The sequence below is a fragment of the Solanum stenotomum genome, chromosome 12, assembly GCF_019186545.1.
Source record: "Solanum stenotomum isolate F172 chromosome 12, ASM1918654v1, whole genome shotgun sequence".
NCBI lineage: Eukaryota > Viridiplantae > Streptophyta > Magnoliopsida > Solanales > Solanaceae > Solanum > Solanum stenotomum.
Genome location: NC_064293.1, coordinates 7,526,669 through 7,538,826, shown reverse-complemented (window position 1 = coordinate 7,538,826; position 12,158 = coordinate 7,526,669). Strand labels below are relative to the sequence as shown.

At 36.3% G+C, this 12,158-nt stretch overlaps 1 protein-coding gene across 1 annotated transcript; it reads right to left on the bottom strand.

Moving 5' to 3' along the window:
- Window positions 1-5,608: 5,608 nt before the first annotated feature.
- LOC125847958 (homeobox-leucine zipper protein ATHB-14-like) lies at window positions 5,609-11,335 on the bottom strand. The gene is made up of 18 exons (XM_049527722.1): window positions 11,047-11,335; window positions 10,068-10,227; window positions 9,704-9,816; window positions 9,514-9,604; window positions 9,320-9,415; window positions 9,130-9,243; window positions 8,942-9,025; window positions 8,647-8,802; window positions 8,492-8,566; window positions 8,299-8,405; window positions 7,959-8,148; window positions 7,665-7,853; window positions 7,475-7,555; window positions 7,257-7,391; window positions 6,768-7,099; window positions 6,408-6,522; window positions 6,138-6,287; window positions 5,609-5,926 (listed from the first exon to the last, which is right to left on the bottom strand). The coding sequence occupies exons 1-18, from the start codon at window positions 11,277-11,279 to the stop codon at window positions 5,780-5,782; spliced, it is 2,568 nt and encodes an 855-aa protein (XP_049383679.1). The 5' UTR covers window positions 11,280-11,335; the 3' UTR covers window positions 5,609-5,779.
- Between the last annotated feature and the right edge of the window lie 823 nt (window positions 11,336-12,158).

Sequence of the window (12,158 nt, the reverse complement as noted above, 5' to 3'; positions counted from 1 at the left end):
GGAGACTTGAAACCCTAGATTTCTTATTGAACTTAAGAGAGAACTAGAGAAGATGAATGTAGATGAAATTTGGGGTTCTGAGAGAATGAGAGAGTTGGGGTAGTTTTTGGAGTAGAAGGGTAGTTATACGACTTAAAATTAGGGTCAAAATGACATATTATAGGCATTAAATGCATAGAAACAGACCCAAACACCCTTAGTAATTAACTGTTGGACTGACCTACATAGAAGTTTCTATGGTCCGTATTGGTCAACCGTACTAGAACCAACTTTAGAAATCAAATTCACCTTTCTTCCCACGAGACCTTCCTACGAGTTGTCGACCTTCCTACGGTCCGTAGACCCCATCAGTAGTTCTCAACTTTTTAGTTCAAAATTTCACCAAGTCTGGAACCTTTCTACGGAACCCATCTATGACCCGTCTAACTTCCTACGACCCGTCTTGTCTATCGGTAGGTCAAACTTCAGAAACTTGAGATTCCAAAAACTCATCTCCAAGTCTATGACTCCCTTTCTACGGCCTGTAGAACTTCCTACGGTCCGTAGAAATGACTCATAGTCACCATTTGTAGTACAAAAAGTTGTTTGGTTAAAGAGATTCTTTGAGCATTTGGGTATTGCAACGAATTCTAAGGACCCCATGATTATATATTGTGACAGTCAAGTGACTATCACATATACGATGAATCCTAAGTATTATAGCAAGGCCAAACACATTGACATCAAGTATAACTTTGTGAGAGACATAGTAACAAATAGAGAAATAACTTTGCAATACATTCCTACTGGTGAAATGATAGATGATCTTTTAATAACATTTATGTATTGTAAAATGACTTGGTTGTTATAATATTCTCATCAATATATGACTATTTTGAATTTATATTCACATCGCATATGCATGTGATAATGATTTTAGAAATAAAGAGTATCGAATAAGTCACGGAATTGACTCTCTCACACGAGCAATCACCTCTTCATCGGAGAGCGTGAAGAGATGATTTTCACTAGCATGTTATGACTTGTTTTATAAACAAGACAAGCGACTCTCTAAGAAAATGAGTTTAAGGATCACCAAAGAGAGAAACTGGGGTTAAACATCTAAAGGTGTTTAGACCAAGGTATGTACGATGTTGGATTATCGAAAGAATGAGGTGCATACGCACCAGTATAAGGTGAAAACATTGTAGCACATGTTTTATACTACACGTGTCAAGCGATCAATGGGTTCATGAAAGAATGGTTCCATGCTTCTTCATTGTGTGAGATCCCGAAAAGTAAATTAATTTTTCATTGGAATACCCTTAGACATTTACTGATTCTTGAAGTTTCAGTCAATGTTGGTACTTTAGCATGTTACTAATAGTCATGAATGATTTGGCAATGTAGTGCATGTCTAAGAAAGCAGTTGAATTGTAACAGATAGATTCGAGTAGAAAGGAAAGACGATTAATTTAATAATAATGTAATTTATATACACAAGCCGACTATTACACTAACCATATAGGTGTCTAGTGTAATTGTGTATATAAAGTTAAACATGAACTTGAGTTCACCTCTTTAAGAGGATGAGGGATCGAATAAGTAACTAATGTAGTAGTGAATGAAGTATGGGGTATTGTGAGTAATATATCCTTATATTAGTAGTGAATTCTTTCCACGTGTAATTTGATTCCTATGTAGGGCTTGTAAAACCTTGAAGGCGAGCCTTGATGCTCACAGATCGCACGAAATATTTTTCGTATGAATTGTGCGTCTAGTTGATATCATATTGATTTGGGTCTTGTTCACCATATGTGAAGTGGGAGATGTAAGTACTTTTTTGAGTCTTGAATTTCCCATGTGGACCGACCCGATCTGATCTGACCTAACCCAACCCAATCTAATCTTATTTAATTTCTGGAAAAAAAAATTAAGGATAATTCTATTTTTTCTTAAAGAAGAGGGAACAATTACTACTTAGTTACTGTTCAACCTCTCTTTATAAGAGTAGTCCTCTTCTTTGGTTGAAAAAAGAGGTGAGATAGAAAACAAAAATCGAAAAAGAAAAACTTATCCTTTTTTCAGAATTCAATCAACACACTAAGAAGACACTTAGTTTGTGATAATTGCACTCCATTTTCTCGAGAGACGAAGTTGGTTTGGGATTGTTTCGAGTTGGTAGCAAATTTAACACATTCCGTTGCAAGTTTAAGGTACACATATAGTTGTCTTTGCTCCGAATTTCTTTCAATTATTAAAAGTCTACCAAATTTAGAATATAATGTTTCAAAAATATTATATCTCAAGAAACATTAAATAAATTAATTGTAATTAACTTCATAATTTAAAAAAATAAATTAAAGCTTTTATTCGAATTTGGCTTTAGACCATTGATGTATTTGAGTCGCCTCTAGAGTTGTTGACCACGAAAAGCACGAACAAAACAAATTTGGACATTCCCCCTCATATATATGCAAATTATTTCACAAAAAAAATATTTTAGGGAAAAGACATAAATTCACCCTTGAACTTATCTCGAAAAGTCAGTTACACACTTAAACTATCATGACGATCTATTACACACATTTACTATTTAAAAATAAATATTTTTTACCCCCTAAAGCTGACGTGGCAAAAAGTAAAAAAAATAATAAAAGAAAAGCTCGTTTGACAGTAAATAAAGTAAAAAAATAAATTAAAATCTTTGTTTTTACTATCACCCTACCCCCCACCCAACGCCTCTTCTTCTTCTTCTTCTTTATTATTTTTCATCATTTTTTCATACCCAATTTCCATCCACCCCACTATACCTCCACCAAAATCCTCTCCCCCACCCCCACCCCCCATCATATCCTATTTTAATGCTTATTCGATTTCACCATTTTCATTATATTTTATTTTTCTCTTCGGTTTTGTTGGTAGTTGATAAAATTGATGATTAAGTTTAAAAAATAAAATATAATGATGGATTTGTTGGCGTGGGGTGACAAAGAAGCGGGAATTGAAGGTGGTGGAGAAAGAAAAAATCGAAATTGACAATGGTGGTAGTGATATTTGGTGGTGGGTTTGTACCTTTTGATGGTGATGATGTAATTTTAGTGATGAGTTTGTTTATGGGTGTCTAATTTTGTTATGGATCTTTCTAATTTTGGTGGTAAATAATGGTGATAGTATGATTTCGATGGTGGATTTGATCGTAGGTGGTGAAATTTATGGTGACTATTTTGATTTTTATGGTGAAATATATAGATTTGGTAGTAATATGGCGGCAAAGGTTGTGGTTTCATGGTGGTGTTCATTGAAGAAGAAACAATTGAATGATATGGAAAATTTTAATCAAAATTTGACATGATATCTGATATGGCAGTGACATGGCATTGATGTGGCGTAAGTGTGATACACCTCCCATTGTGAGAGTGGTGCTACACGCCTTAGGGGTTAAAAAAATTCACTATTTAATAACAAATGTGTGTAATAAGTCATTATATTAGCTTAAGCGTGTAACTGATTTTTCAAGACAAGTTCAGGGTGAATTTATGCCTTTTCCCAATATTTTACTTACATACATATAATTAACTAAATTTTACTTGCAACATTTAAATTTAAAGGTCCTTGCCAGAGAGTGGTCCCAATAATTTTGACTTTTGGGTTTCATATGCACTGCAAATTCCCCTTTGTCTCATTGCTTTCACAGAGGGAAAAAGATTTGTCAAACTTACAACAAACTCTTTCTCTGTCCTTGCACCTTTCATCATGTTCTGGTCCTCACACAATTATGTTTTTACCAATTGTTTTAATAAATATGTGTATGTTCTTGAGATACAAATTGAAATCAGGTTTTCAAAGACGTGGTATCAATTTAAAATGGAAGTAAGCAATTCCTAGATGTAGGTGAGGACATGGTACGGTAGATACTGAATATTAGGGGTGAACAAGGCCAAATTGAAAATCGCATCAAATCGTAAATCGAGTCAAATCGGAAAAAAAAAACTCATTTAGTGGTTTGATTTGACTTAGTTTGGTATTGAAATAAACTCAACTATACTTGGATTTATTTGGTTTTAACTCTAAAAGTCAATTCCAGATCAAACAAACTCGACATTATATATATAATTTTAATAATTTATTTTATACATAAAAGTACTTGCTTTGATGTAATCTGTTGTAGTGACCCTTCAGGTCATTTTCACTATTTTTCGATTTGTTTAGCAATTAGAGCTTTCATGTAGCGACCCCAGCTCATTTATGACTTGATGGGATTGATAGTTCGGTCGCCGGGTCGTCCATTTGAGTTTTGTGCAAGTTTCCGTGTTTTGAAGTCTTCGAAACTTGAACGATTGACTTCGGTCAAAAATTGAGGAAGATGGCCTCAGAATGCAATTTTGATGGTTTCATCAGCTCCGGAAGGGCCACTTTAGGCTAGGGGCATGGTTGGTTTGGGCCCAGGCTTCCAATGTAAGTTGTTGTCGTTAGGCGTTCTAACTTTAAAGCTTAAGTCAAGGTTTGACTTCATTCAATATTCTTGATAAATGTGCTCAGATGAGAATTCCGTCAGCGCGGTTAACTCCGAAATGTCGAGTTTGGTATAAAATGACATTTCGCACGGTTTCCAAGGCTTCCAATCTCATTTTGAGCCTTCTTACAGATTTTAGTTTAAAACGGAACTTGGGTGAGGAACCCATTTTTCTTCGAGACGATCTCATATTAAAGTTTAATGGTTTCGTTTAGTCTGGAATGTCAAATTCGATGGGGTAGCATATTTTGTTTGCACGCACGAGGTTCCGAACAAATCTCAAGCACCACGTCAAAGCTTTTTCAACTCTTAATGTCAGCTGATACTGCCCCTGCTGGTGCATTTGGGTTTGGTCTCCATGTTTGCGGACCAGGTCCCGCGTTCGCAGAGAAGGGACATGTTGCTCTTCGCATTTGCGGACCAGGCCCCACATTCGTGGAGAAGGGGTATGCTTCCTTCCGCGTTCGTGGACCAGGTCCCGTATGCATAGACCAGGTCCCACGTTCGTGAACCAAGTCCCGTGTTCGCGGAAAAGGTCACTTGGACTCTATCAAGATTGACCTCCTTCATTATTAATTTGTCTGTCTTTTCCTCTATAACATGCTTCAAAAGAAATTTCTTTCGATTTATGGCAACTCTTTAGTTTCAGCTTCCCAATTGTATGTTAAAGACCACAAAATTAAAAACTACATTCTACATATCTTAATTTAAGATCACAAGAATAAAAGACTTTTACTTTTTAAAACTACATGTCAAATCAAAATCAGGCAAAAAAAAAATCAGAACAGATGGACTATGGAGTAGTAAATAGATAAAAGGTTAATCAAGCTAGTCACATCACACTTTCCATAGTCACTAGAAAATCAGCATTTTCCTATTGAAGTTGACATTTGATAAACCATCTGTTAGAATGTACTCGCCTTTAGTGAAATGACTCTTAAGAAACAAACTCAAGTGGTACCAACTGCAATTCATCCAAATTGCCCTAACCAACTTAGGCTTGCCACCTAATTAGTACACCACACAAAAGGAGACATTCAGTTTCAAAACAATCTAACTTCCCTAAATACATCCAACATAATTGAATAGGCAGCAAAACAAGGATCCTGCAGATAACAGAAAGGGCATTTCCTACTACAATAGATATAGAGTTGAGATTCAACCACACAGCCTTGTCAACGTTGTCATACAAGCTTTAAATTAAAAACATTCAGAGTGCCGGCATAATTTAGAAGGTTGATATAGCTAATGCCAAAGTCTTATATAGATTATCTGTTTCGTAACTTAAACAAAAGACCAGTTTATGAACATGAAAGCTAGACAGTGATTGGAGTCATCGTCGTTGAGAACCTTCCATGCTATGGCTTGCTCATATGATATTGGCCTCCCCATGCTAGATACACACATTCCTGCTGGTAGATAAGCAAATCCCTAAAAGCACAACATAACAATTTGTCAAATTCTTGTATGAGTTGATAGCATGTAGTTGATAAGTGATCTAGCACTTGTGAAGTTGAAACGAATTTGCTTGGTGCTAAATACTGCAGTATCAAATTTTGTTCTGATATTTATTGAAACTAGTTTGCTTTACATGTTTGCTAAAAGGATGTATAGAATCAAAATATGATGGTAGTAGTCTAACCTGTTGCATGATCTTGGAGAACTCTGATAGGAGGACCTTACGACCAGCTTCATCTAGAATCTTGTCAAGCATTATATCCTGAAGAGCTAACAAAGTGGTTTCAAGCATGTCAAGACCAGCCTGGTTTGCAAATGTAAAAACTGCAGATGCCTGCATTACAAAAGTTCAGTAACTAATTATGTATTGTTTCATCTCTAGAAAGAATCTTGGATAAATACTTAGTATTGATTAATTCATGGTTCAGAACAAGTATAGAAGCAGTATACTGACATTCATTTTTACAGAACAACACATTATTGCATCACTATGGTGCCACAGTTGTTTCAGAACAGCATCACCAGCCTGAGAATCAACCTGGAACAGGTCTCCTCCTCCTGTATGCACCCTGAAATACAATCGAGAAATAGTTAGACCAGATTAAACATTCAACGTCACTGCAAGTTCCGCACAAATAATCAGATAGCAACTAGTCTTTGAAGTTCAAACAACTAAGTATAAACGAGGTCAAAAGTAATTCTATTTCCTACTTCATTCCAATGACGGGTTAATTAATGATATGAAGTTTTACACATAATGATGCAAAACATGTTGGTAAGAAAATGTCACAGCAACAACGTTTAAAACCCATACCTATAGCTCCGGGAAATCCACCTTGCCAAAGTGACAGCTTCAGGTGACCCAGGGAAGGATTTAGGTGTTAACTGAGAGCTGAGTCGAGAAGGTGCTATGGCCATTGCAACTCTCTGAACAGAGCCTACTATACTTCGTACATATTGGCGAGCCATTGCAGCTACATTATCCTGGTAGTGACTCTCAAAAGTAAACTGGAATGCAATTGTCAAGACTGAACGATGGTTGTAATTGCCTGCTTCAATTTCACCAGCTGGACGTGTCCCACTCCCACCAGTTCCAGCTTCTAGAGTCGAAGCTAAATCCAAGGTCCGAGTTGCTGCAGGGACATCCTGTACCATAAGATTAGAGAACTTTCAGAATAAACAATCCTCATATTTTTGTTTAGATACTCTTCAAGCATCAACGATGAACTTGCTTTGTCGGACCAGTTAAAATTTCAAAGTTAGTGACTGAAAAGATAAACGTTCTGTATGCGTATTACTGAACTGATTTAGGTTCCAGTGGAATGACACGGAAGCCAGAAGGAAGCAATGGAGCATCATCACCAAAAGATTCATCAATAGGTGCAAAAACAAGCTGAGCACAGGCACCTGCAGCATTCTCATCAACTCCACTGCATAACTGCAGCGGAAAAAAGATAATAGTTAACCAAAAATGTCAAAAAGCACACAAATTATAATTTGAGATGTGTATGAATTCTCAACCTGTAACAAGTACATATCCCGTGATAAAGCAATGTCCTCTGGTGAGAAAGCAGGACCCTCTAGACGTACAACCTCAAGAAACTAGATAAAAAGGAAAAGTCAATCCACAAAATGATTCATCTGTTATGGAATATAGACAACTTCTACCAGGGTAATAATTATAAAGTAGAACATGACAAGACTGTGCTACCTCCTCATGCTCCACAGTCTGAGCTAGGGGTAAAATGACCTGACTACTTGGGAAACCACCTGGTCTGGCACAAGGGACAGCATATGGACTGGCTTTAAGAGATGCAGAAGAATAAGCATCAACCCCATAATCTGCCCATTCGGAACGGTGCTCCCTAAGGAAACGTACAAGCAAAGCAGGGGGAACATTCTACATAAAAGAAGTACCAGAAAGAGATTAAAACATATCCACAAATTGGAAAACTGATGCTAATTCTGTTAGTTTACACTAATTCAAATATCAAAGCTAACATACCTGAAGAAGCATTGATGCCCTGGCACACAAAACACCTCCAAATGTAGGGAGTATTGACAAGGTGTTGTACTGTGAACCAAGGAATTTGCTTGAAGATGAGTTTATAGCAATTGTTACATCCTCTACACCATCACTATCCATAATAGTCCAACCATCATCAACAAATCCATTAACAGCATCATTAAATCCCCTGTAGTAAAAATATCAAGGATTAAATTCTTAAAAGACTAGTCAAAACTGGCAGAAAGCGTAGCATTGCCAAAAGCTTCATTTACAACTGTGACAGTGCAGTATATATTATTTTTAAGTCTCTAACTGAATAATTGGTTTGTTTTCTTACCTGCATAATCTCTGACTTAGTGCCCTCAAAACAGCAGGTTGGCGACCCCCTGTGTATTGGATCTCTCCGCTGGTTTCTTGTGCAATTTGTCGTATGTGTCGCAAGGCCTGCACAGATTACTCCCCAACTTATTAATGATTAAATCAACTTGTCAGTCTGGAGATGAACATCCAACAAATTCAAAATTCCTTACAGCCATAGTCATTTTCTGAGCAAGGATCTTGGAAGACTCATAAAGTGGCCTCAAAACTTCAGGGACACTCCAAGCCTGAGCACAGATGGGGTATGTTCAACTACAGTAATCTAAAGAAATCAAAATATCAATCAACCAACATTTTTCAGCCTTACGTCTAGATCAATATGATCAACAATGTGAATCATTGAGCCCCCACCCTCACAAGACCTTATGAGGTAACCACTTGGTAGCATTTCAGCCCTGACAAAACTTGTAGCAGGAGGCCCTGTTGGGCCACCAGTTGCTGTCGTCAGAGATCGTTCACATATCTGCATGTTTTATGCCAGAAAAAATGTATCACAAAATGACAGGTTGTAGCTATAGGCCTATAGCCTGCTTTTGCAACACTAAGCAAGTTGAATTTAGAAACATTGGGTCTCAAGGTTTTGAATTATGCCTAATACATACCACAAGACTGCCATCCTCCAAACTTGTAGTATATCTCAAAGTCCAAAAGTCACGAGCAGTTGCCAATGTAGTTGGAGCATAAGTCTAACAAAGAAACACATGGCAATTTATTGAGCACAAAACTAAAAAAAATGTGATCACATGGTATCAAACCCAACAAACAAGTGATGCAGGTGACTGCAACAAACCTGCAAGTAAATAAGCTCTATTGTCCCACCATTGCCAGTAGGGATTACACTCAGTACATTAACGCAACGACAGTCACGATACCAAGAAGGACGATCTTTGAGTATCTCAGCGACCTGAAAAGTTTTCTACAGCTTACATAACAAGGGTAGAATAAGATAAAACTCATAGCAAGAAAGACAACTGAAGTACCTTCGTGGGCTCTAGACTCACGAGGCCACAGGCACGTGCTGCTACCCCACTGCAGTTGCGGGAAACAGCAACAATACCAATAGAATCCGGACCAGGCTGAATGTCAAAGTCAAATGAGGGGGCAAAGTAAACAATTGAACACATGTAATGAACAAATCAGAAACTAGAGATGTACAATCAACTAAAGGAATTACCTTCATCCCAATCATCTGCACCCAGTCGACAGCAGTTCCAGTAGCCTTTCCAAGGAACTCTGCCAGGGTCTCCTCAGCTATTGCAAGAAGACTAAAAATACATGCAAAAATGCTTATTAGTTTTTTTAAACTAGACAACACCATAGATATGTTTTTTTTTTTAAAAAAAAAAAAATACAAATTAGATTACCCAGCTGGGTTATTCGCATCCCTTTCTGGATGCTGAGGTGTTGGGTTTTTTCTTTGCTGCTGACCACTCACGACCACAGATTCACAGCTTGTATCTGTGGTCGTGCTGCTAACCTGCAACGATAATTATCTTCAGTTTCATCATACCAAAAGAAGCAAGATAGAATGTTAAATGCAGCTCATGTAACGCTTCAGGAAAACAACACTGCAAGTTGTAGTGTCCTGAAAAATTATTTAAACTTTAGACAAATTGAGATATGGTTCAAGTGAAAACATACACAATTTATTTAAGTTATATTAATCAAAGAGGACCAATTGGTTTATGTAGAGGAAAAGGAACTGTAATCAGCAAGTATACAACTCACAGTATTGATTTGTTGTTTCATGTAGCCATTCTCATACACAAGTTGAGACACTTGCTTCTGTAATCGGTCATTTTCTTCCATCAGCAGCTTGTTCATAGCACTCAGCTTCCTGTTAACAGTCTGGAGACGAGAAGCTTCCTTCCTCTGTTTTTCACGGCATCTACAAAGGTTAAAAACAGTGATTGAAGGACTAGATTAAATCCTTGCAATGTTGAGAATTGGCATATTCACATGCTCCAAATGAAAAGGACAAGATATCAGGTAGTATTCTGAAAATAAAGAACTTCTGTTTCTGCTAACATACGTCGAGACTCCAGACAAATCCCTCAACACCTATCTTTGGACAAATAAGGGATACTTAACATAACATGCAACACAGATCACACTGAAATTTGAAGCATTTTTGTTTTCTCTTGGGGATACCTATGCTTGAATTATTCTATGGATTGATTCAATTACATGTTTGTAAGTTATATCAAAGGACAAATGAAGGTCACAAATCAATGTTGCAATGGAGATCTCCCAGTCCCCCATAGCTACAAAACTTAAGAGAAAGAAGCATTTTTACATTGACAGATAAAATTCTCAATATCTAACATTTCACTTCATTTTTTTGTAAGCTGATCCAGATATACTCAAAAGCAGATATTTTTGTGATTAAAAGGGAAAATGCAAAGAGACTCATAATATAGGAGAAGTCCATAAGAGTTGAAAAGAAGAAAACAAAAATAAAATACAAGTATTATATCTATAGAAAAGGAATACCATTTTCAGTAAAAGGGCAGAAAGAACCAAAACAACCCACATTTATCTTCTTCTAGTCATTCCATTAATAAACTTAAAAAAACATATAACCAAATCTACAAAGATACACTTTTTTCTGGAAAAAAATTGCATCCACAGAACTGAGAAGTGACTAAAATTTAGCTAAGCAGAATTTTTGCATGAAAAGCCATATAAGAAGAAGAGAAATGAATACCTTCGATTCTGAAACCAAACTTTGATCTGTTTAGGTTCAATATTAGAGAGAATAGGGCACTCCCTAATAAGCTGTTGTCTTCTCAAAGAAGTAGGTTTTGGACATTCAGCATAAACTCTCTCCAAAGCTTCAACTTGTTCTGGTGTATACCTCACATACTTACCATTATCCATATCGTTTTTGCTTCCACTTTCTCCTCCACCTCCACCTCCCCTCTGCAAACACAAGGCCATCACAGGCTCTCTCCTCCAAGAGAACGAGAGCCTCCTCTTTCACTCATCAACTCAAAAGAGAGAAATTAATAGTATAGTGACAAGAAACAAGAAAACAGAAGAAACCAAAAGTTAAAAAGACTAGTTAATTTTTTGTGTAGAGATAAAAGAGTGTATTACTCTACTCCTCCACATGGTACATACACTCTCTACTGTATCAATACTAATGAGTGGGTGGGTGGGTAAGGACTGAAAAGTAGTACAAGAAAAGAGGTGAAACAGTGAAAAGAGTAAGCTCTGTTTATTACAAACACTCCTGTTTTTGGCAACAAATGTGGTCACCTTCTTCTCTTTTTCTTTTTTTTTTTCCTTTTTGTTTCATTTGGTATTCGGAATCTACAATAAAGTCTCGATTAAATTTAAATTGTGCATTATCAAATTAGGGGATAACGCTTCCAACAAATTTAAAATAATGTATCTAACAAAATTTTCTACATATCTAAAATTTGAATTCACAACCTATAATTAATACTTCATCTGTACCTAATTACTTGTCCACTTTTGAATTGACACACCTATTAAGAAAATAATTAATGACATAGTGAGTTTACCATTTTACCCCTATTAATTATGAAGTGGATGAAAAATTTTACATTTTCAAAAATAATTAATTATTTAATTGAGAGTATAATAGGTAAAAAAAATTATTTTGTTAAAATAGACAAATAATTAAGAATAACTATAAAATAAAAAATGGACAAGTAATTAAAGGTAGTGAAAAAAACACTCTCTCTCCAAACCCCATTTCCTACTTTTGTGTCCTAAGAAAAGAAAATACATAGGTGTGAACAGTGTCAAACTTTCTCTCTCCTCTCTCCAAGCTATAATGATGCATGCCTG

What these genes read in the sequence shown, in the direction of transcription:
- LOC125847958 (XM_049527722.1), bottom strand. Translation starts at nt 11,279, where the DNA reads ATGGCCTTGTGTTTGCAGAGGGGAGGTGGAGGTGGAGGAGAAAGTGGA. An exon ending in TGAGTCTAGAGCCCACGAAG is followed by an intron (nt 9,244 to 9,319) that starts GTACTTCAGTTG and finishes AAAACTTTTCAG; the next exon opens with GTCGCTGAGATACTCAAAGA. An exon ending in AGACTGTGGAGCATGAGGAG is followed by an intron (nt 7,556 to 7,664) that starts GTAGCACAGTCT and finishes CTTTTTATCTAG; the next exon opens with TTTCTTGAGGTTGTACGTCT.